Source organism: Lathamus discolor, chromosome 18 (genome assembly GCF_037157495.1).
Source record: "Lathamus discolor isolate bLatDis1 chromosome 18, bLatDis1.hap1, whole genome shotgun sequence".
NCBI lineage: Eukaryota > Metazoa > Chordata > Aves > Psittaciformes > Psittacidae > Lathamus > Lathamus discolor.
Genome location: NC_088901.1, coordinates 2091566 through 2111897, shown reverse-complemented (window position 1 = coordinate 2111897; position 20332 = coordinate 2091566). Strand labels below are relative to the sequence as shown.

The window sequence follows — 20332 nt, the reverse complement described above, 5'->3', positions numbered from 1 at the left end:
GCACTGCAGTTGGCTCCTGGTCTCAGTAGTGGTGGGGCTGGGGGGTCCAACACTAGGGCAGCAAGGCAGAGAGATGAATTTCTGTTCCCTTGGCACTTTGCTTGTCTACCAAGCTGTGATCACCACAGCAGCCCTGTCTGGCTGCTCCTCTGTTTCCATGAGGAAGTGAGCTGGGGGGGGGAGATAACAAAAGGTTTCCTGGGCATTTCCTGGTGTGTGCTGACGAGGAGAGAAGGAATGACTGAAGGTGTGTGAGCGTCTCTGGAGGTGGCCTGAGGCAAAGGCGTGTCTTTGCTTGGCTATTCTGGCACCATCTTCACACATAGGTTACAACAGGCGTCTCTGCCTTGGCCTGTGTGCTGGTGCTGGGGGCATGTTCCTGCAGCCCTCCCCTCGGGGCTGTGGGGTGGGCAGGGTGTCCCTGTGCAGCTGCCTGCGGTCCTGTGCTGCCACAGGGCGGACAGGCACAGAGCTGGGTGTGCAGGGCCACTTCACAGCCCATGTGTGTGCAAGTGCTGCTCCCTCCTGTCACTGTGAACTCTCTCTGCAGGATCCCGTAAGCTGGAGTACAACGGACAAACCTGGCATGAGCATTGCTTCATATGCAGCAGCTGCCAGCAGCCCATCGGGTCACGCTCCTTCATCCCAGACAAGAAGGATTATTACTGTGTGCCCTGTTACGAGAGCAAGTTTGCTCCTCGCTGCACTCGGTGCAAAAAGGTATGTGTGACCCAACAGCCCATAGCCCCCGAGTTCTTGGATCTAGGGATATGTTCCCTGCTCCTGTCTGAGCCTCACCAGAGAAGGGTTCAGGCTCCAGCACCCCCATGTGTCAGCAGTGTGTGCTCCCTCCCTGCAGACCCTGACCAAGGGAGGAGTGACTTACCGGGATGAGCCGTGGCACAAGGAGTGTTTCGTCTGCACAGGCTGTAAGACCCCCCTGGCTGGTCAGCAGTTCACCTCCCAGGATGACAACCCCTACTGCATCAAGTGCTTTGGGAACCTCTATGCCAAGAAGTGCAGTGCCTGCACAAAGCCCATCACAGGTGAGCAGAACAGCTCTGGTGACAGGGCACTTCTGCATGACCTAGCTGGCCTGTTTCAGGGCATCTGGATGCCCAGACATGTGGTGACTTCTCTGGGTGCACCCTCTTGTGTGCACGTGTCACCCATGTCCATATGATGCTCATATACATCTCCACTATGCAGGCTTGCTCAAGGGTCTCCAGGCACTTTAAGCCTCCCAAAGGCTCCCAAAATGACCTCTCTCAGCGTAATCTTGTGTCTCCATCTCTCCTTGTTTGAGGCTAGTTGCCATGCCCTGTGGAAAGATTGCTCATAGACAGGGAAAGCCAGAGACTTCCAGCCGTAGCTGGGGCAGCAACTGCTGCAGGGGAGCCTGGACCTCTCGTACCTGCCTACGACAGGGGAAGCAGAGGGTCCTCTTCTGCAGAAACCCTTGGGAGGGTCTGGCCTCCTTCCTCTTCTCCTCCCCTTGACCTTTCCCCCTGCAGCTTGTGTCTCTTGCTGCTTGGGCAGGCAGGCAAAGGCATTCATCAGCTGGTGACTCAGAGGATGACTCCGGCTGAGGACCCGGCAGCTCCTGGGCACATCGCTTCCCGTCTGGCCCTTATCAGTTTGTCCCAGTCCCTGGGAGAAGGGGGTCACAGTCCACAAGTCCAGCCCCTGCTGGAGGAGGAAGGAAGCTGCCACAGAGCCTCTGCAGGAGCCTGGGCTGGGGCTGGTGGCAGGAGAGCTCTTCCTGGGATTTCCCTGTCCTTGCAAGGTCCTCTTCTCCCCTCCAAGAGTGCTAGTTGTATTTCAGGTGTGTTTGACGCTGGGGTGGTTTGGGTGCCACAGTGCAGCGCTGCAGGCGAAGGCCTGACTCGGAGATGACCAGGGAAAGGCTCGCTCTGTGTGGGAAGCTCATCCCCATGGGTTCTAACGCTGTTCTCTGCCCCTCCTGTAGGCTTTGGTGGTGGTAAATACGTCTCCTTTGAGGACCGTCACTGGCACCACAATTGCTTTAACTGTGCCCGCTGCAACACCTCGCTGGTGGGGAAAGGCTTCATCCCTGACAACGATGAGATCCTGTGCCGCGACTGCAGCAGCGACCTATGAGCCTCCGAGGACACCGTGGGGCAGGGGCCTTCTCTATTCTTCAGGGTCTTTGTGCCAGATCACCCCAACACCACTGCAGGGGCAGGCACAAGGCAAAGGAGATGGGGGCTGACCCCGAACCACGGTGTGTTCAGGGGGTTCCTGTGCCCCTCCTGAAGGCTAGAGTACGCTATGCTATGGCTCTGTGCAGAGCCAAAGCTAAATAAAGTTGAAAAGGAGCTTCAAGATCCCCCCCCCCCTTCCATTATTTACTCTTTCCTTTTGCTTCCTGTCTGACCAGGCACAAGCTGAGCCCAGGGCCCCAGCCGAGCAAAGGGCAGCAGCAGCTTCAGCGTTGGGCTGCTGGCTCCGCAGGCTGGCAGCATGGATTTGCTCCCCTGGCACACTGCTGACTTCTCTCTTTCCCCCATGTGCTTCCCTTGCTCTGTGCGATACAAGGCAGCAGCTCCTGGTCCGTGCAGCTTGGCCTTGCTGGCCTGCATCATAGACGGCTTACGTGTGGCTGCCCTGTGGTGACCTGGGCATGAAGGGCACGCTTAGGGGACACCAGGCTGGAGTGTGGCCAGGAGATGAGCACGGGTCCTGCCAGACGGGAGCCAGCTCGGGATTGCTGGAGCCACCTCCCTGTTTGCAGGCCAGACCCTTTGCTCTGCTCCACGGAGGAGCTCTCAGGTGTGGATGAGGAGCTGGGATCGCTCACAGGTACAGGGTGTTCAGCCCCATCTCCTCCCTGCCCGTGCCCATCTGTGCCGGGTTCTCCCAAGGCTGCCGCTGCAGTGCCTGAGCTGGTGCATGGAGCAGCCCCGCGATGTGCCTGGCTGGGCCCTGGAGAAGGGTGTGCTGAAGGCTGAGAGCACCGCGGGCTTTATCCCCCTGCCATGGGATGGGGATCCCCTTGCCGAGCCCACCCGCCTGCAGCACAGGTAACGCTGCAGACCTCTGCGGGGCTGTGGCTGTGCTGGGAGGGAGCACTGGAGGGGAGGGACTGGGAATGTGGGGGGCAGCCAGGGGGGCAGTCAGGGTGCCTGCAGCCTGCCAGGGCTGTGTCCCCCCCCTGCGATGGGCAGGGTGCAGCAGCTCCCCTCAGCCACACTCATCCCTCGCTGGGTCCTAAAGCAGAGGTGGCACCTGGGCTGCCCTGAGGAGGGGTTTTACATCCCCCAGGTCCCTGCGCTGGCCCTAACTGCAAAATGGGACATCTTGAGCCATCCCAGACCCACACGAGGCCTCGAGCTGTCCTTGCCCCACGGCTGAGCTGGCCCTGGGCCCCTTAAACCCCCCCCCTTCAGTGGGATGCTCCTGCCTGCCTTGTCCCTGCATCCCTTTTGCTTCTGTCTTGCTGGGGCGCTTCTGCTGACCCTGCTTTCCTGCTTAGACAGCCGTGTACTTTTCTGAAAGCATCTTCTCGTGTTCGGGTTTTTCCCTTTTGTACTCTTTCGTCATCAATATCTGTCATTGTATAACCAACTGCAGGATGAAGGGGCAAGACCCCCCTCAGGCTTCACTTAGGAACAGAAAAACCTGTTCAGATGTTATGCATGTTGAAGTGTTATTAACTCTGTATTCAGACCCTTGTTGAACCCTTGTTTGAAAGCTTTGATGCAGGCAAATCAGAGTTTGTGTGTCTGCTATTCTGAGGAGCTTGGAGCAGTCTCAAGAAGGAAGTATCCTAAACCTCAGCCTCCCGTGTATTTCCTATGGCTTTATATAATAATAAACCCCTTTAGTGACACTTGTTCTCATGTGTTTCTCAAGCAGCAGGCACAGGGCAGAGCTCTCAGCCTTGTCCTCACCCCTAACCCTGCACTGGGGATGGTGACCCCCCCCTCTGTGCTCATGCCTCCCCCAGACCATGTCCAGCATCAGTACCAGCCCTGTGGGTTATGGCAGGGAAGCAGCAGCTCCCTCTTCCCGCTGTGGGTTCCTGTGTGTCCGTGCCTGCTGCTGTGCAGGACAGGCCTGAGCAGGACGCGGCCGATGCCTCCAGGCTGGCTCCTGGGTCAGGCTCAACATCCTGCGCTGCCGCAGGAGCTGGGCTGGATCACTGTGATAGGGAATCCCGTCCCACCGTGATGCAGACGGGCTCCCTGCCCCTGCGATACGCACTCCCCCATCCGCACACGGAGGCTCTCCGGAGGAGGTTTGGTGGGGAAGCTGCTGTGATCTCCATCGGGATAACAGTGGTCTCCTCCTGGCAGCCTTCCCCGGAGCCGTGCATGCTCATTCCTCACTTGCATCAGCCACGGAGCCGTTGATTCCCGAACATCTGAAACTGTTTTCCACAGATTCCTTTACATTTACTAACGGATGCCACCGCTTCCTCTGCGCCTGCCTGCCCTGGCCCCCAGCGCCCGCTCTGCTCCCCTGGTGCTGCTCCAGCACCGCAGCGGGCAACGAGGGCACTGGCACATTCCTGGCTCCTTGCAAGGCTCCTGCTCTGGCAGCAAACGGGCTTGTTCAAGGAAGAGCTTTGCTGCTGTCGCTGCCCTGCGCCCGGTTTTGCTTGGCCTCGGAGGGTGAGTGAGCAGCCGCAGCCCTGCTGCAGCGGGTGCCCCGCAGGCCCTTGTTCCTGCAGCGCCGGGCCCAGGGATTAACCACAAAGGGTTTCTGTACAAAGGGCCCCCGGGCTCCTCTTTCAGGCAGCCTCCAGAGCCTCACGTTTTTAGCCAAAAAAGGAAATGACCCAGCTGCACGGAGCCTGGAACATCTGGATTTTATCCCTGTCATGAATGGGTCAGGGCTGCGCAGGGCGCAGAGCCCCATTTACAGGAGGGGGAGGGTGATGTCATGCACAAACATCCCCCGAGATTCCCAGCGTGCGGCTCTGCAGCAGCCGGGAAAAGGGGATTGAGCAGGGCTGGGCTGAGGTGGGAGCAGGGAACTCGCTGGGACTCCGGGGCTGGGGTGGGGAAAGAGGCCCCAGCGCTAAACCTGCTCCTGCCTGCGGCTGGGCGGGAGGGAGGGAAGGGCTGATTCCAGCTCCCTGCTGGTGGTTGCCCCGTTTCCAGCCGCGGCTGCACCCGGCTCCGGGCAGCAGCCGGGTTGTGCCCCTGCCGTGCCTTGTCTGAGCTCTCCGCATGGAGCTCTGCATCCCTCCAGGTGACCGGGAGGCTGACGGCGCTGGGCTGGAGGCTCCATAATGGTGGGAGAGCCCCTGGGGTGGGAGGGCTGTGGTTACAGCCAGGCTGGACCCTGCAGGCATCCCCCAGGTCTCTTTTGGTTGTCCCACAGTGAAGGTCCTGGGGAGGTGGGGAAGGAGCATCCCATAGGATTCCCTGCAGGAAAACTGTGCTGTCCCTCCCAGGCCCGTGGGCACAAAGCTGCGCCGAGGGGCACCATGCACGGCGAGAGGCGCAGGGAGGTCACGCAGGGGCTGCTCTTGTCCCACCTTGACCCTCCTGATGCCGGCAGCCCCAGATAAAGAGGCCCTGCGGCCCGACGGGACATTGCTGGGTTTCAGCTCCTTCCCTTTCCAGGGATGAGGTTTCACGCAAAGGGAAGGGGAAGAACACGAAGTTCAGAATCTTATCTCCCTCTTTATTTTTAGACAGGCATCCATGAGGAGGAGCTGCCGCCCTCCGGGGCAGCCTGAAGGGTGATTAAAGGCACTGTTGGTACCTTCAGCGCCCTTCTCTCCGCAGTGAATTGGCTGTTCCCAGGCCAGGATCACGTTTGTGTGCCAGAACTCAGCTTTTGGCTTGAAGTCATTCCCCGTTCCTGCACGGAACACGGGGGCCATGCATCGCCGGGGTACGAGAGGATGCGGGCACCCCCTGCTCGGCCATTCCGGGCGGAGCTGGAGGGGGCCATCAGCATCCAAGGCTGCGGCCAGGGCTGCGGGCGCCGGCGGTGCGGCTGCGGGGCGGAGGCAGGGCTGTGGCCGCGGGGTCGGTGCTGCAGGGGCTGGGGGCACCGCAGCCCCCGGGGGGGGCAGAGCAGGGCACGGAGCTGGGGCAGGGCCTGGAGCACTGTGATGGGGAGCGGGTGAGGGAGCTGGGGGGTCAGATGGAGAAGGCTCAGGGGGGACCTGATCTCTCCCTACAAGTGCCTGGCAGGAGGATGGAGCCAGGAGGGGCTGGGCTCTGCTCCCAAGGAACAAGGGATGGGACAAGAGGAACCGGCCTCAAGCTGCCCCAGGGCAGGTTTAGATGGGGCTGAGGAACAATTCCTGCCCCAGAGGGTGCTCAGCATTGGAAGGGGCTGCCCAGGGCAGGGCTGCGGGCACCGGCCCTGCGGGTGCCCCGGGTCAGGCAGTGGTGGCCGCGGGCACGGGGCTGCTCCATGGGGGCCCAGCCGGAGCCCTGCGCGGACCCTGCTGCGGGGCCCGGCTCCCGGCGCCACGGACCCCGCTTCCCCCCCCCCCCCCGCCGCTCCACGGCGCCGGGCCCGGAACCTCCGTCCGGTGCCGGAACCTCGCTCCGGGCCGCAAGGCCCGTCCGGAAGCTTCCGGCGCTGCGCAGGCGGGAGCGGAAGAGGAAGGCGGCGGGTTCCGGGCGGGCGCGGGAGGATGGAGACGATCCTGGAGCAGCAGCGGCGGTACCACGAGGAGCGGGAGCGGCTCATGGACGTCATGGTCAAGGAGATGCTCACCAAGAAGTCCACGGTGCGTGCGGGGCCGCGGCCCTGCCCCTGCCTCTGCCCCTGCCCCTGCCCCTGCCCGCCCTCACCCTCTGCTCCTCTCCCCTCAGCTCCGCGACCAGATCAACTCTGACCACCGGACCCGGGCCATGCAGGACGTGAGTGCGCCGGGGCCGGGACAGGCCTGGGGCGGGCTCTGCCTTGTGCTGCCGGGGGCTCGGCCCTGGTGGCATCGGTTGGGGTTTGCTTTTGTGTTGTAGAGGTACATGGAGGTGAGCGGCAACCTGAGGGACCTCTATGACGACAAGGACGGGTGAGTGCTGCCCCGGGGCCTCCTCTGCTGCGGGAGCGGGTGTAAAGAGCCTGGGGGCTCTTCGAAGTCAGTTGGAAATACATAGAATCATGGAACAGCGTGGGTTGGGAAGGACCTCAAGATCATCCAGTTCCAACCCCCCTGCCATGGGCAGGGACACCTCACACTAAACCATCCCACCCAAGGCTTCATCCAGCCTGGCCTTGAACACTGCCAGGGATGGAGCACTCACAACCTCCCTGGGCAACCCATTCCAGTGCCTCACCACCCTAACAGGAAAGAATTTCCTCCTTAGATCCAATCTAAACTTCCCCTGTTTCAGTTTGAACCCGTTACCCCTTGTCCTGTCACTGCAGTCCCTGATGAAGAGTCCCTCCCCAGCATCCCTATAGCCCCCCTTCAGGTACTGGAAGCTGCTCTGAGGTCTGTGAGAGCAGGGCCCGAGTTCTGGCGACCAAACCTGCAGGAGCGGGCCCTGGGTTGCACATTGGTGACGTCCATGCTGGACACTGGCACCTTGTTGGTTCCCTGCGGTAATGGGGAGGCTCTGAGTTGCTGTCGACGTTTGTGAGGGGAGGCTGCAGCATGGGATCAAAATGCAGCACTAGACCTGGGAAAAGACAGTGTCAGTGCGGTTCCCCTCCTAACCTGCCCCTCCTTCGTGTACTCGCAGCTTACGGAAGGAGGAGCTCAGCGCCATTTCGGGGCCCAACGAATTCGCAGAGTTCTACAACAGGCTGAAGCAAATCAAGGAATTCCATCGGAAGCACCCGAATGAGGTGAGTGGTTCCCTGCTCCAGCAGCGGGAGCTTTGCGCTCCGTTTGCCTCACCCCTACGATCAGCAGGCTTTTCCTTCCGCTTTATTTGCCTTGATACACGATGCTAAGAGCACTAAAATGCTGCTTGAGAAACGATGGTGACGGGTAGGCAGTGCTTCAGGGGCAGGGTAAGCTGCTGTGCGAGCAGTGTGGGTAGAAGGCAGGAGATGCCGATGTGTTCTCTGTGTGCTCAGGCACGCTTTGCTGCCGAGATTTTTCAGCCTGTGCCGAAGCAGTGGTGAAGAAAGGCTTGGGGCACCTTGAGCAGGTTCTTGTCTGCAGCCTGTGATGCTTTGTGTATGTTTTATCCTGGCACTTGTGTAACCTCTGCCTGTTGTTGAAGATCTGTGTTCCAATGTCGGTGGAGTTTGAGGAGCTGCTGAAGGCCAGAGACAACCCCAGTGAAGAGGCTCAGAGTAAGTGTGTAGTTTTCTATGAGGCCAGTTGAAACGTGGTGCTTGGGAGGTGTTACTTGAGGAGTTGTTTGATCTGGTTTGCACACTTCGGAGTTCCACCTCCCTTTCACGGAATGACTTCTGGAAACTCTTGTCATTGAAATTCTTCCTCTTGAGGAATGTTCTCATGTGCTTACACAGAGAAGCTGTCGGATGTGTGATTAACTTACATCCCTTAAGCACAGATTAATCCAGGGTTAATCCTTTTCAGGTTCTAAAGTATGTGTGTAATAAGGACAGAAAACGAAGCTCATAATAAAGCTTTTCATGATCTTCCCTACAGATCTGGTGGAGTTCACAGATGAGGAAGGGTACGGACGGTACTTGGATCTGCATGATTGTTATCTCAAGTACATCAACCTGAAATCATCAGAGGTAGGTTTATTTCCTTGTAGCTATTTCAAAGTCATTTTGTTCCACATATACCTTGAGAGCACCTGAATTCTTAGTGCTGCTTTGTGACTGCTGTCTTGGTCTCTCGGTTGGTATCTCTGTTGTTAATGTTGTGATGGCTTCTGTTTTCTGCTGCTGAGTGCTGATAGTTGTGTAGAGCAATGTGTTAGCACCCTGAGAACCCCAGGCCTCTCCAGTCCAGAACGATGGCATGAACTCGAGCTTTTCTTCTGGCCTGGTACCTGGAAACTGGGTGTTAATCTGGCTGCATGTGTAGAAAGCCTGACTCAACCTTTTTCCTTTTAGAAACTGGATTATATCACTTACTTATCCACATTTGACCAACTCTTCGATATTCCCAAGGAGAGAAAAAACGCTGAATATAAGAGGTGAGCCTTCCTACCTGCTTCTTTTACGACAGTTGATGAGAAGCAATTTGCTTAAGTGCACAGTTGCTAAGAATATAATCAGCAGTCAACCTTAACTCGTGTGAGTTGAGTCACTGAGCTGTAGTAACTCAGTCTGAGTCCTGAGAAGAACGTGCAGCACAGCAGCACTGTGGAAAGCCACGTTCTGCGTTGTGGAAGGACCTTGCTTTATCCTTGTAACTGCTGCATCTATAAGTCATGTGTCGTTCTCTTGATGGTCTCCCTTTGGAGTAGTAGAGGGTGATTACTTTCCAAAGAGGTGGCTAAATGTTAGAGGTTGCTACTGACTGACCTGTGCTTGTGCTTACTCTGCCAGGTACCTTGAGATGCTGCTTGAGTACCTACAGGATTACACGGATCGAGTGAAACCGTTACTGGACCAGAATGAGCTTTTTGGGAAGATTCAGACTGAGTTTGAGAAGAAGTGGGAGAATGGAACATTCCCTGGCTGGCCGGTGAGCAGTCACTGAGCGCTGTGAATGCTGCTGTACCTGTGAGAGCTTGTCGTTTGTGAATGTGAATCACTTGTGTAAAGTCAGCACTGAGGTTAAGTCTGAGAGCAAGGTGTGTGGTTGTGTATCACAAAGATGCAACTTAATACTACTTTGAATTTGAAACCCGACGTAACTGGTTCGAAACCTTTTTAAGCTTTGCTTATTTTGTAGCTTTCCTATTGTTCCCTTGCTTGGTTTAGTGGGAGATTTTGTATCTGTGAAGTTAATTGCTTTTCTTGAGGTTAGAATATTGCATGAACTCGTGTTGTAGGATGTCATGAAGATCTTGCATGTGTTTTATGTTGGCAGAAAGAGACCAGCAGTGCACTCACTCATGCCGGAGCCCACCTGGACCTCTCAGCATTTTCCTCTTGGGAGGTAAGTTCTCAGTGCTCTGCACTAGGGCTGTGTTTTGGGCAGGTAGAAGCTTCATCATTTCGTTCCTTTTCATAACTTGACTTGCTGTGCTTTTCTCTGGCTCTGTGCTCTCTGGATAACACCTGGATTATGCGGATGATTTAATTTCTCCTATTAGGGGAATGTAACTTGAAAGATCTGGTCCAATTTGTCACATCCTCACTCTTCAGTGAGGAGTGATGCACCCTTGGCAGTCCTTTCCGCTGGTCATTGGTTGTTGTGTTCTTTAATGAGTTAAAATGAATGTACAACCATATTGTGTTTGGTGAATGGCTCCTCTGTTGTGATTTTAATTGCACAGGAATTGGCCTCTCTGGGACTGGACAGGTTAAAATCAGCTTTACTGGCCCTGGGACTAAAATGTGGTGGGTAAGTTGCAGTCTTTTTATAGTTCCTTTTCAGCTTTTGAGGTTTTCCTGGCTTGCATTCCTTTATGGGATACTTGATTTGTCATCTCTGTTGTACAAGAATTACCTCAGTGATGTTTGAAAGACAAAGCATGGAGAACCAGTCAGGGGATACAGTGATGTACTTACTGTGGTGAAGTGTCCTACACTGGAGTCTCTCAGATGAAAGAATTTGGCTTAGCATGAAGACAGATACTAGGGAATCTCATGATCTTTTAAAAGCTACATTTAGAGTTTTGAGGCATGAATACAAATAGTTCTCAGGGAATGTAAAACTGGGGTTTGGGCTCATCTCCTCCCTGCTTCTCCACAGTACTCTGGAAGAGCGTGCCCAGAGACTTTTCAGCACTAAAGGCAAATCCCTTGAAGCACTTGATCCTTCCTTGTTTGCCAAGAATCCAAAGACAAAAGGAAGCAAAAGGTGAGTTCTTACAGGTCATTCTGAGGTTGGGGGTGTTCTCTTCACTGCCATGAGTAGTGTTCTATAGACACCACATTTGTATGGTTGTGATGGATCGATTCTTGGAGAGTTAGAAGCTTTTTATGTTGGACCACATAGTCCTGACCCAAGGGGAAGATACCAGAGCTGAGTTTGTGTCCAGTTTACTTTCCACAAGCTATTTGCTATTTGTCTCTGTTTTCTTGCTGTATACAAGTCAAGTTTGTCTTTAGGACCTCGGTGCACACACGATGTTGGCACTTCCAGAATGGGCTTCATTAAGGTCCTTTATCTATTTCCAGAGACACTGAAAGAAATAAAGATCTCGCATTCCTGGAAGCTCAGATTTATGAGTACGTGGAAGTTCTTGGGGTAAGGATTTTATTCTGTCTTTGAGGGTTTTATTTCAGAGCTATCAAACAGTGACTGAAAGGTCATCCACATCTGTACCCACTGCTTTCGTAGGCAGTAAGAAGAGTTCTTTTCATATCCATAGTTTTAAAGTGCATTTTAGTAGATAGCTTTTTCTGTCAGTAAGTAGAATATAATGAATTACATTTATATTTCCGTTAGATAATTACTTTGCAGGCTTTTAGGAACAGGCATGTCTTGGGTCTGTCCCACACCCAGAGGCTGCATGTTCTGGGGAAGCCTGGCTTGTCTTTTTGAGGGTGTACCACATCAGTGTAGTTAATTGCCATTTTAAGTCCAAAACACAGGGTGTTGCAAACCCTTACTTGTTCTGCCTCCGCTTCCCTAACTCCTTGTTTCAGTTTGGGGTGATTGCTTTTAGCAGGGTGGCTGCTGGTGTTAGCTTGTCCCCTTGGAAGTGCCAGTGGTAGTATGAGTTTTCTATTCTTTGTAAATAGGAAATAGTATACTAAAAACTCCAGTTGAGTAAAATGAGAGTTCTCTGTTTCATACTGGTTTTCCATTCCCCTCCCTCTGTACATTGAAGACGTGTTTCGTGCTGCAAGAGTCTGCCCTTTGTAGCTGTGAACAATTCCTTCTCTTTTCTTATAGGAACAGCGACACCTCACCCACGAGAATGTGCAGCGTAAGCAAGCACGGACAGGGGAGGAGAGGGAGGAGGAGGAGGAAGAGCAGATCAGTGAGAGTGAGAGTGAAGATGAAGAAAATGAAATCATTTATAATCCTAAAAACCTGCCTCTTGGTTGGGATGGCAAGGTAACAGCGCTGGAAAAGCGGGAGCTGTCACTGTCTCCACACTGTCCTGCTGTTTGAACCTGCCTTGCTATTTGACCTAATCCCCATTTCTCTTCTCTTGCCAGCCAATCCCATACTGGTTGTACAAATTACATGGTTTAAACATCAACTACAACTGTGAGATTTGCGGTAACTACACCTACCGAGGGCCCAAGGCTTTTCAGCGTCACTTTGCAGTGAGTAATGCTTTGCTACAGAAACATCAATACCAGGTTCAGATAATCTTTATAAGAAGTAGTAAGTCAGTGGAGTGCTCAGGTGCCCTTTTTCCACTGCTAAAATGTGGATCTGGGCTGATGCTGAAGGGCCCTATGGTTGGAACTATACATTGTGTAGCTGTATTGTGCCACTAGGATGTATTGTGCCAGTTTCTGTCCAGTGCCTTCTTGTTTGAACACCTAATTCCCGTATCCAGGTCTGGTTTGTGCACAGTGCCTCTATTGTACTGATTGTCTATAAAGTAGAGGAAAATACCTTAATAAAGGTTTTTCGGACTCTGTTTAGATTTGCTTTTTGATAGTACTTGCTAGTGTGTCTTTATAGTCTCAGGCGTCGCAGATGAAGTGGCATTCCCTCCGGTACACTGACTTCCATCTCTTCTCCCCAGGAATGGCGACATGCTCACGGAATGAGATGCCTGGGAATTCCCAACACTGCGCATTTTGCCAATGTCACACAGATTGAGGATGCAGTCTCATGTAAGTACTGACGGCACAACAGAGAGCGTGTGCTGTAAACACTTCTATTGGCTCTTGCCAAAGATTTGCCCTTTCCTGATGACCTGGGGAAGCCAGAAAAAACCTTTGGAACTGGTAGAGCCTATGGGCAGCTTTTGCAAGCCTACACAAGTCCTTAGGGCTGTCAGTGATTACAGTTCAATGCATCTGTGCTGATGGATTGAGGGGGCTGTGCCTGTCTCATGCAGAGGTTGTTTCTTCAGTCTGCCTCACTTAGGTTAACAAATACAGGTTGTAGTTCCTGGAGGTAAATTAATTCTTGCCTAGAAGAAACTTATTAAAGCCTTGATTTCCCAAAAAGCTATTATTACCTTTGGAGCAGTATCTCTGAAGTAGTGGGTTTGGATCTTTATCTTGTGTCCCATCCTGAATGATCCCTTTGAAGCCTGCCTTGCTCTGGTTCTGTGCCTTTCAGAGAACCACACAGTAAACCATAAATTTGTAATGGATATTAAATATATTCCTGGACTGCAAAAAGTTCTTTTGTGTATTTGACCAGATTAAAAACCAGTATCTCAAGGGAAATGGCATCAGATCCTATATGACTTTTGTATTTACAGTGTGGGCAAAGCTGAAACAACAGAAGGCTTCGGAGAGATGGCAGCCTGACACAGAGGTGAGACATGACAGAGGCATTTGGATGTGACTGGTCCTGTGTGTGTGGGATCCCCCAGCTTACCTGGCCTGAACCCTCTGGCTCTGTCAGATGAATCTCTAAGAGCCTCCTGCACACTGGAGAGAGCAGCAGGAACTGTGCTCGTTGCACAGCTCCTGGTAGTGGTGCTGTGTGGAAAGTGCCTCTTGTGTTGGAGAGTGGTCCAGAGAGCACAGGCTCAAGCCCTTTGTGTAAGAATCCTTTAATATGCTGCTGCTTTACAGTCCCAATGTCCTCTTTGTTTTGTGAGGAGAAGGAGCTGTTGTGAGCAGTGTGCTCACTTACACCAGTGCCTTTCCTTATAGTCTATCTCAAACCAGTATACAGGGCAAGCGAAGGCATCCCTGCCCATGGCAGTGGGGTTAGAACTGGATGAGCTTAAGGTCCCTTCCAACCCAAACCATTCTATGGTTCTATGAAATACAGCCTGTACTACAGCTTGTAATTACTCTGCCTCAGGAAAAGCTCTTCTCATGGGGCCTGCTGGTAGATCCACTGCATCCCTTCATGTGCGGAGGTTCTTGGCTGGAGCTGAGCTTTAAATGCTGTAGCACAGCCTCAGGTGTCTCTAAACCGTTGGTTCCATCCTAGGAGGAATACGAGGATTCCAGTGGGAACGTGGTGAATAAAAAGACCTATGAAGACCTGAAACGTCAAGGGCTGCTGTAGCTTTTCCCACGTGAAGGATTTCACACCTGCAAAGCAAGCGGAGATGCGTCAGCAGCTCTGACTCTTCAGCCCCTGATTTTGTATGTGCATGAATAGAGATTTTAAGGATACTTTCTAGGATCACTTTTAGTAAGGCCCGTGTGAAAAGCAGACTTGTGACGTTGTTTTATAGTAAAAGAAAGCAAACCATGAAAAAATAAACCAATTTTAATGTAGGAAGTGCTGAGGAACTTTGTTTCCTTTCGTATGCTGGGAGGAAGAGCTTTGATTGCGGTGGGTTTAAAACGCTTTGTACACAGTTTGACTTGTCAGAAGCAATTTATTCTCTCTTATTCCCATGCTGATGGAAATACTTATGGTGAGAATTGACTTTCTATAAAGCACACACGGACTTTGCCTGCTGACAGGAGTAACTGTCCTGTGTCTTGCTGTAATCCTATGGTTTCCTTCTGGCTCCTTTGCGAAACAAATGCATTTGCCTTCTTGCTGCTTTTACCTCGGGCTGCCTCCCCGTGGAGCTTTGGCCACTGGGATGTTTTTAGGGAATTCACTGAGCTTGGTTTAGGTTGGGCTGGGTGGGCACTTTGGGGTCACTTCTGCAGCACTGTTACTGACTCAAAAGACCTGGGGGATTCTCTTGCCTTGGGTGGTGACGCCTCTAGCTTCAAAACGAGCTCCCTTTCCCTGTGGTCTCTGTGCAGAGCCGTTGGCATCGCCAGGAGCCGCAGGGAACAAGCGCTTCCCTTGGGTGATGGGTGGTTGGCAGGGGTGGAGCTGGTTGCTGGCACCAGGGTGCAGCCTGTGGGGCTGGTGCTTCCGTGGTACTCAGAGGCTCTCCAGTGCTGGCAGTGGCTGCAGGCTCTCCCCGCTGTGTTGGAGCTCCGAGGAGCAGCCGCACAGGGTGAGTCAGTGCTGGGGGCTCTTCCCTTTCCCTGCCCTGGGATGCGGCTGTGGCTCGTGGGGGTTTGTTCCTAAGCCTGCTCTGAGCTGGGTTGGGCTGTGCTGGGGTGGTGCCCAGCTCAGTAAGGTCCAAACCTGGTCTGGGTGGTGGGTGCCCCACTTTGGAAGCTAAAAGTTGCCAGCCTGCATTGTCTTCTCTTTGCTTGGAATGAAGAGCCTCAGTGAAGCCATGAAAGCTTCAGCCTCCCATGATGGGTGCTGCTGCTGGACCACATCTTTATTTGCAGAGCATCAGTCAACTGCTGCACGGTGCCAAGCATCATCTGGAGCTGCTTCGTGCTCCTGGCAGCTGCCGTGTTGGCTGCGAGCTCTGGTGCAGGGTTACCACACCAACGGGAGCACGTGGCTCCCAGGGGCACCCTCCCAGGCCCCTTCTGCACTTGTTCAACCACCTCCTGCTGCAGCTGAGGCTCAAAGCACCTTCCTCTTGCTCCCTAAGTGCAAGCAGGCACAGTGACAGTGCTGAGTTACTTGGTTATTTACATGTTAGGTGGTTTCTGGGTTGGGAGCCTGTTGGGAGGACGTGGATGGCAGTCTGCAGAGGTGCTGTTAGTGGGTGTTCTTGCCAGGAGCTTTGGATTGAAAAGCACGGCCTGCACTACAAGGACCAAACATGGAGCACTGAACAACATGGATTTCTCTGGTGTCCCGTGGTGTCTGGGATAAAGGCTGTAGAATTTCCTAGGAGAATGGTTCCTTTAAGGCCAGGTTGGATGGGGCTTGGAGCAAGCTGCTCTAGTGGAAGGTGTTGGAAGTGGATGAGCTTTAAGGTCCCTTCCAACCCAAACCACTCTGGGATCCTATGAGAAAACAGACTCGATAGGAAAAGTCTCTCTTAAGCACCTTGTCCTGTTTGTTTCTGCCACCTCATCCCAAGCCACGTCCTGGGCACCCACAGGGAGCACATGAGGGCAGTGACCACTGCATTGGCCTCTCCTGCTGCCCAGCTCTGAGCCTGCCTCTTCCTGCCAGGTCCTGGGAGAAGCTGCTGCTGGATGGGGATGGCAGGGCACCCGTGGCTCATCCCCTCTGCTCAAGGTAACAGGGACTCTGCTGCAGCATCCGTCTGGTGCTCCCAGGGAATCCATCCCAGCTGGAGGCTTTGCCAGAGGCTTCCTTGGGACAAGGGTGGCTGCTGTCACCGGGGGCTCTGGGCAGGGATTTGCAGCAGGGCTGGTCCCTGCAACCACCGCGGGTCCCTGGTGTGTCTGTGGGGCTCCCCATAACCTCCCTGCCCCGGGGAGGCTGGGTTGGCTGTGCTGGGGTGAGCATCCTGTGCTGCTGGGAGGCTCCTTGGGCTGTGGCTGAAGCGGTGGCCTCAGCCATCCCCACTCCATTCCAGGCCTGCTGCTCTGCGTCTTGGCTCTGCACCTCTGCGTCCAGGACTCTCTTGCCGCAGCAGGTGAGCTCTGCACCCCAAGGGAAAGCTGGGGGGGTTCTGTGGGGAGCGGGGCAAAGGCAATGTGGTGCGATGGGGACTTTGTCCCTGTCCGCTCCACGCTGTATTCTATAGGATGGAGCCTTGCTGAGGATCCTTTCGCCAAGGTTTTGACCCCGGAAAGCCTGTTCTTCCCATGCAGGATGGCTGGAAGGGGGTTGGAGAAGCCGATGTAATATCCCTAGTGCTGCTCTGGTGGCTTCTTGTCTCTATTGGGAGCTACTTGGAGCTTCTGGGCTGCAAACAGACCTTGTCGGGGACATCCTGTCACTGGGTGCCATCCACACCCCAACCACAACGTGGCTGATGCTTCCCACAGGTCCCTTTGGGCTGTGCCGTGGTTCAGGAAGGGATGCAGGGCGAGGCTGGTGGTGGTTCCTTCACCAAGGGGAACTTTCTGTCTTCCAGAGCACAACACGGCCCCCAACGCCTCGATGGCGCCCACCAACACCATAGCGGCCCCTAAAGCCTCAGTGGTGGTCTCCAACGCCTCGGTGGTCCCCACCAGGGCCTCGGTGGTTCCCAAAACCTCGGTGGTCCCCAACTCTTCGGTGGTGCCCAAAGCCTTGGTGGCAGCTGCCAACGCCTCAGTGGTCCCCAAAGCCTCAGTGGCCCCCAGCATCTCAGTGGTCCCCAACGCATCGGTGACCATCCCCAACGCCTTGGTGGCCACCAATGCCTCTGTGAACAGTACAGAAGCAATGAAGGTAAGTAAAGGAATGGCAAGAAGGTTGTTGGCCAGGCTGTTAGAGCCCCATGGACACGGTCTGTAGCCCAACTGATCTCTCATGAGAACCAGGAGTCCCATGAGAGCATCCCTTGTGTGGAAGGGGAGCACCCCGGGCACGGTGGGTGCATGGAGGCAGCTTCTGCAGACAGCGAGGCCATGGCTGGGGGCAGCACCGTGGTGCATTGCAAGGAGGCTTTGCTGCAGGGTGACACCCTGGTGCGTTCTCCCTCCAGCTCCAGCTCACCTGCCAGAGCTTCCAGTGCTCCGGGGAGAGGTGTTACCAGGATGGAGCCCACGCCAACGAGACGGTGACCTGCCATAATGAGACTTACTGTGAGGTACGGAGCTGCAGCGGGGCTGTGAGAGGGGAAAGTCTGTTTTCTCTTTCTTTATATTGGGAATGCACAGTACCCTGTTAGTCTGTGTCATAGAATCACAGAACCACAGAGTGGTTTGGGTTGGAAAGGACCTTAAGATCATCCAGTTCCAAAGCAACAACCCATGACTCTCCTGTTTCCCTTGTCTCTCTGTGGCAGCCTGTCAGTTACTTTTGCTCCTTCATAAAGGCATCTCTTCACCCTCCTTCCTTTGACTCTGCTCTTGCAGCTGTATCGTTTCTCCAGCACAAACTACACAGCCAGGTGCAGCAGTGCCTGTGGCTCGCGGATGTGCAGGACCAACAGCAGCGTGAGCACACGGGAGTGTGCCCTGGACTGCTGCAACTCCTCCCTCTGCCTGCAGCTCAACGCCAGCTCCTATGGTGAGTGCCCACAGTGGCAATGGTCTGAGGTTAATCCTGCTGTGGAGGAGGGAGTTGATGATGGGTAAAACCCATTGCAGAGAGCTGGGGCTGCATCACTGCATCTCCTCCGCACGTGAACCATGGTGGTGAATGGCCCGTGTGTGGCTGTGGAGGGTTCTGCATGGGCTCTGTGCTGGGCACAGCCTCACAGGGCTCTGTCTGTGTCTGCAGGTGACCTGCCCCCCGCCACCACGCCACTGATGACCACCACCTCCAGAGCTCCCCCCCAGAACGTAGGTACCAGCCGGGCAGATGCTGCTGTGGCTGTGGGTCCTGGGTCTGCTTTATGGGGTCAAAAGCTGCCTGCACCCCTCCTGCACCTGCTTTATGGGGTCAAAAGCAGCCTCTGGAAGGGGAACCTCAATCAGCTTTGAAAGAGGAGAGTCCATCATGAGCCCTGTCAAACGGGCCTGCTCCCAAGCCCAGTGCTTACATCAATTCAAGCAGTTGGAGCTGGCTGCATGGAGCCTTTCCTGCGGCCCCAGGGACCGATGGGGCACTGCAGCCTTTTTCCACCACCTGCATGGAGGGGAAGGTGCTTATCTTTGCAGAGGCCTCTGAAGAGGAAAGAAAAGGAGGCTTGAAACTCATCTGCGCTGCCGGTGTTTCACTCAGGCTTCCTCCAGTGTCAGATGGGTGCTGTTTGCCTTTTTATCTCTGTATCTAAAATGCCTGAGGCAGAACAGAGAGGGGTTTGGGAAGGAGCCCTTAGGAAAGAAGGGCTGTCTAAAGTTCAGCGCTTGTCCTGGGAGTCCTGCTTGAGGAATGAACAGTGTCTGCTCCTCTCTCGTAGGGGAAGGTGTGCGCAGCGTTCTCCTGTCACGGGGATGGATGTTTCAGAGGCAAGAAGGCTGTTGCTAGATGCAGTGTTGGGCAGGACTTCTGTGAGGTAAAGGGCAGGAGAGCCCAGGAGCCTGCATGGTTCCTGTGATGTGAACACTAAAAGCTTCGCCGGGCCCCCAGGCTAACGTCTCTCTCCTCCTTCCAGATGAAGAAGATGGGCTTGAATTACATGGCGGGATGCAGCAAAGCCTGCAAGGCTGCCAAACCAGTCTGTGCTGCTGGGACGAAGGCTGCCTGTTACCAGGAGTGCTGCCCAGCCACCCTGAGAGCCAGCTGCCTGCGGCTGGATGGCAAAGTCCACGTCAGCGGTGCTGGGCGGGTGACTGCGGCCCCGCTCTTGATGCTCATGGGGTGTGGGGTGGTTCTTCTCCTCACTTCCAGGGGCTCTGCTTCCCTCTGGGGGTAAGCAGCAGCCCGGATGCTCTGCAGTGCTCCTCAGCATCCCTGCTCTCCCTGGCTTCAGCCAAGGCCGCTATTGAACACCCTCTGTTCCATCCCTGTCCCAAGGTGGCCCAGTTGCATGTGGCTGCTTCTTCCCCTGTGCAGGTGCCTCCTGCCCACAGGGCAAGCCCAGGCCCCTGAGCTTGGCTCCGTTGCTGCCCTGCACAGGCCCCGGATGCTGATTCCCAAATCCCACCTCTCATCCCTAAGCTCCACTCCAAATCCTGCACCTTCCCGGGATGGGTGAGCCCCACGTCCTGTTTGGCATCTTACATTCAGTGAGTTTTAACTCTCTGTAATTGAGACTCCCCCAGTGTAGCCGGAGGAAAAGCATTTAATCCATGCACTAAGGAAGCTGCAAAGGGCCGTTGGTCCCTGTGCTGCCAAAAACCTGGAGGCTTGGGAGATCTGCAAGCTAAAAAGGGTTTCTGGGAGCTGCTGCAGCTGGGGCTATGGGTGCTGGATGAGTGACCTTGGGCGCAGGAACAGGATGGGGTTAAGCCTGCTTAAACCCCAGAAAGTTCTGCCTTGACTGAAGGCACAGAGCCTGCTTTAGTTGCTAATCTGCTCACAGCGCGGCCTTTCCAGCATCCTCTTACTTGTTAGTTGAAAACTGCTCTGGTATTGGGATACCTCTTGTCTGGGTAGGTGAAAATAGGAGCTGTCTCCTCTCCAGTTGTGAAGCAGGAAAACGGGATTCATCTCAAAGCATCTCCTGTTGTAGCTGATCCCCTTTCACCGCTGTGATTCTCTGCTGCTAAAGCCGAGCGGAGCCATGACGTGAACCACCTCCAGCCTCTTCCTGCATCAGCCGGAGCTGCTGTGCTGCAGCACGCACCGGTGTCGGTGCCCGCTCCCGCTCCGCTGTCCTCCGCCACCGCTGTCTCTTCCGGGACTGCACAAATACAGAGCTCTGGTCAGGGGCTGGAGCGTGTCTGAGCGCGCCGGGGCTCCAGGGGAGGGCCT

The 20332-nt window shown here is 54.7% G+C and overlaps 3 protein-coding genes across 5 annotated transcripts in view; all 3 read left to right on the top strand.

Moving 5' to 3' along the window:
• The window catches only part of FHL3 (four and a half LIM domains 3), a 29077-nt gene extending 25224 nt beyond the window's left edge, over positions 1-3853 (top strand). For all 3 annotated transcript variants that reach the window (XM_065697500.1, XM_065697499.1, XM_065697498.1), the window contains exons 4-6: positions 551-720; positions 860-1046; positions 1970-3853. In XM_065697500.1, the coding sequence (XP_065553572.1) occupies positions 551-720; positions 860-1046; positions 1970-2121 (509 nt within the window). In that variant the 3' untranslated portion in view covers positions 2122-3853. The remainder of the gene's footprint in view (positions 1-550; positions 721-859; positions 1047-1969) is intronic.
• Positions 3854-6515: 2662 nt separating this feature from the next.
• Positions 6516-14371, top strand: SF3A3 (splicing factor 3a subunit 3). The gene is made up of 17 exons (XM_065697879.1): positions 6516-6724; positions 6810-6857; positions 6960-7012; positions 7686-7791; positions 8175-8247; positions 8570-8661; positions 8986-9068; positions 9424-9562; positions 9911-9979; positions 10320-10387; positions 10739-10846; positions 11167-11236; positions 11888-12052; positions 12157-12267; positions 12699-12789; positions 13389-13444; positions 14075-14371. The coding sequence occupies exons 1-17, from the start codon at positions 6629-6631 to the stop codon at positions 14150-14152; spliced, it is 1506 nt and encodes a 501-aa protein (XP_065553951.1). The 5' UTR covers positions 6516-6628; the 3' UTR covers positions 14153-14371.
• A 2613-nt stretch (positions 14372-16984) lies between these two features.
• On the top strand, positions 16985-19613 carry LOC136023503 (uncharacterized). Its single transcript, XM_065698002.1, has 7 exons — positions 16985-17257; positions 17514-17618; positions 17887-18040; positions 18254-18315; positions 18876-18971; positions 19071-19327; positions 19472-19613. Exons 1-7 carry the CDS (start codon positions 16985-16987, stop codon positions 19611-19613), a joined length of 1089 nt encoding a protein of 362 aa, XP_065554074.1.
• The last annotated feature ends 719 nt before the right edge of the window (positions 19614-20332 follow it).

Excerpts from the sequence above, each read along its gene's own strand:
- SF3A3 (XM_065697879.1), top strand. The coding sequence starts at position 6,629 with ATGGAGACGATCCTGGAGCAGCAGCGGCGGTACCACGAGGAGCGGGAG. Across the intron at positions 9,069-9,423 it reads AAAAACGCTGAATATAAGAG|GTACCTTGAGATGCTGCTTG; the intron begins GTGAGCCTTCCT and ends TTACTCTGCCAG. Across the intron at positions 12,053-12,156 it reads CTCTTGGTTGGGATGGCAAG|CCAATCCCATACTGGTTGTA; the intron begins GTAACAGCGCTG and ends TTCTCTTGCCAG.
- LOC136023503 (XM_065698002.1), top strand. The coding sequence starts at position 16,985 with ATGGCGCCCACCAACACCATAGCGGCCCCTAAAGCCTCAGTGGTGGTC. Across the intron at positions 17,258-17,513 it reads ACAGTACAGAAGCAATGAAG|CTCCAGCTCACCTGCCAGAG; the intron begins GTAAGTAAAGGA and ends TTCTCCCTCCAG. Across the intron at positions 18,316-18,875 it reads CCAGAGCTCCCCCCCAGAAC|GGGAAGGTGTGCGCAGCGTT; the intron begins GTAGGTACCAGC and ends CCTCTCTCGTAG.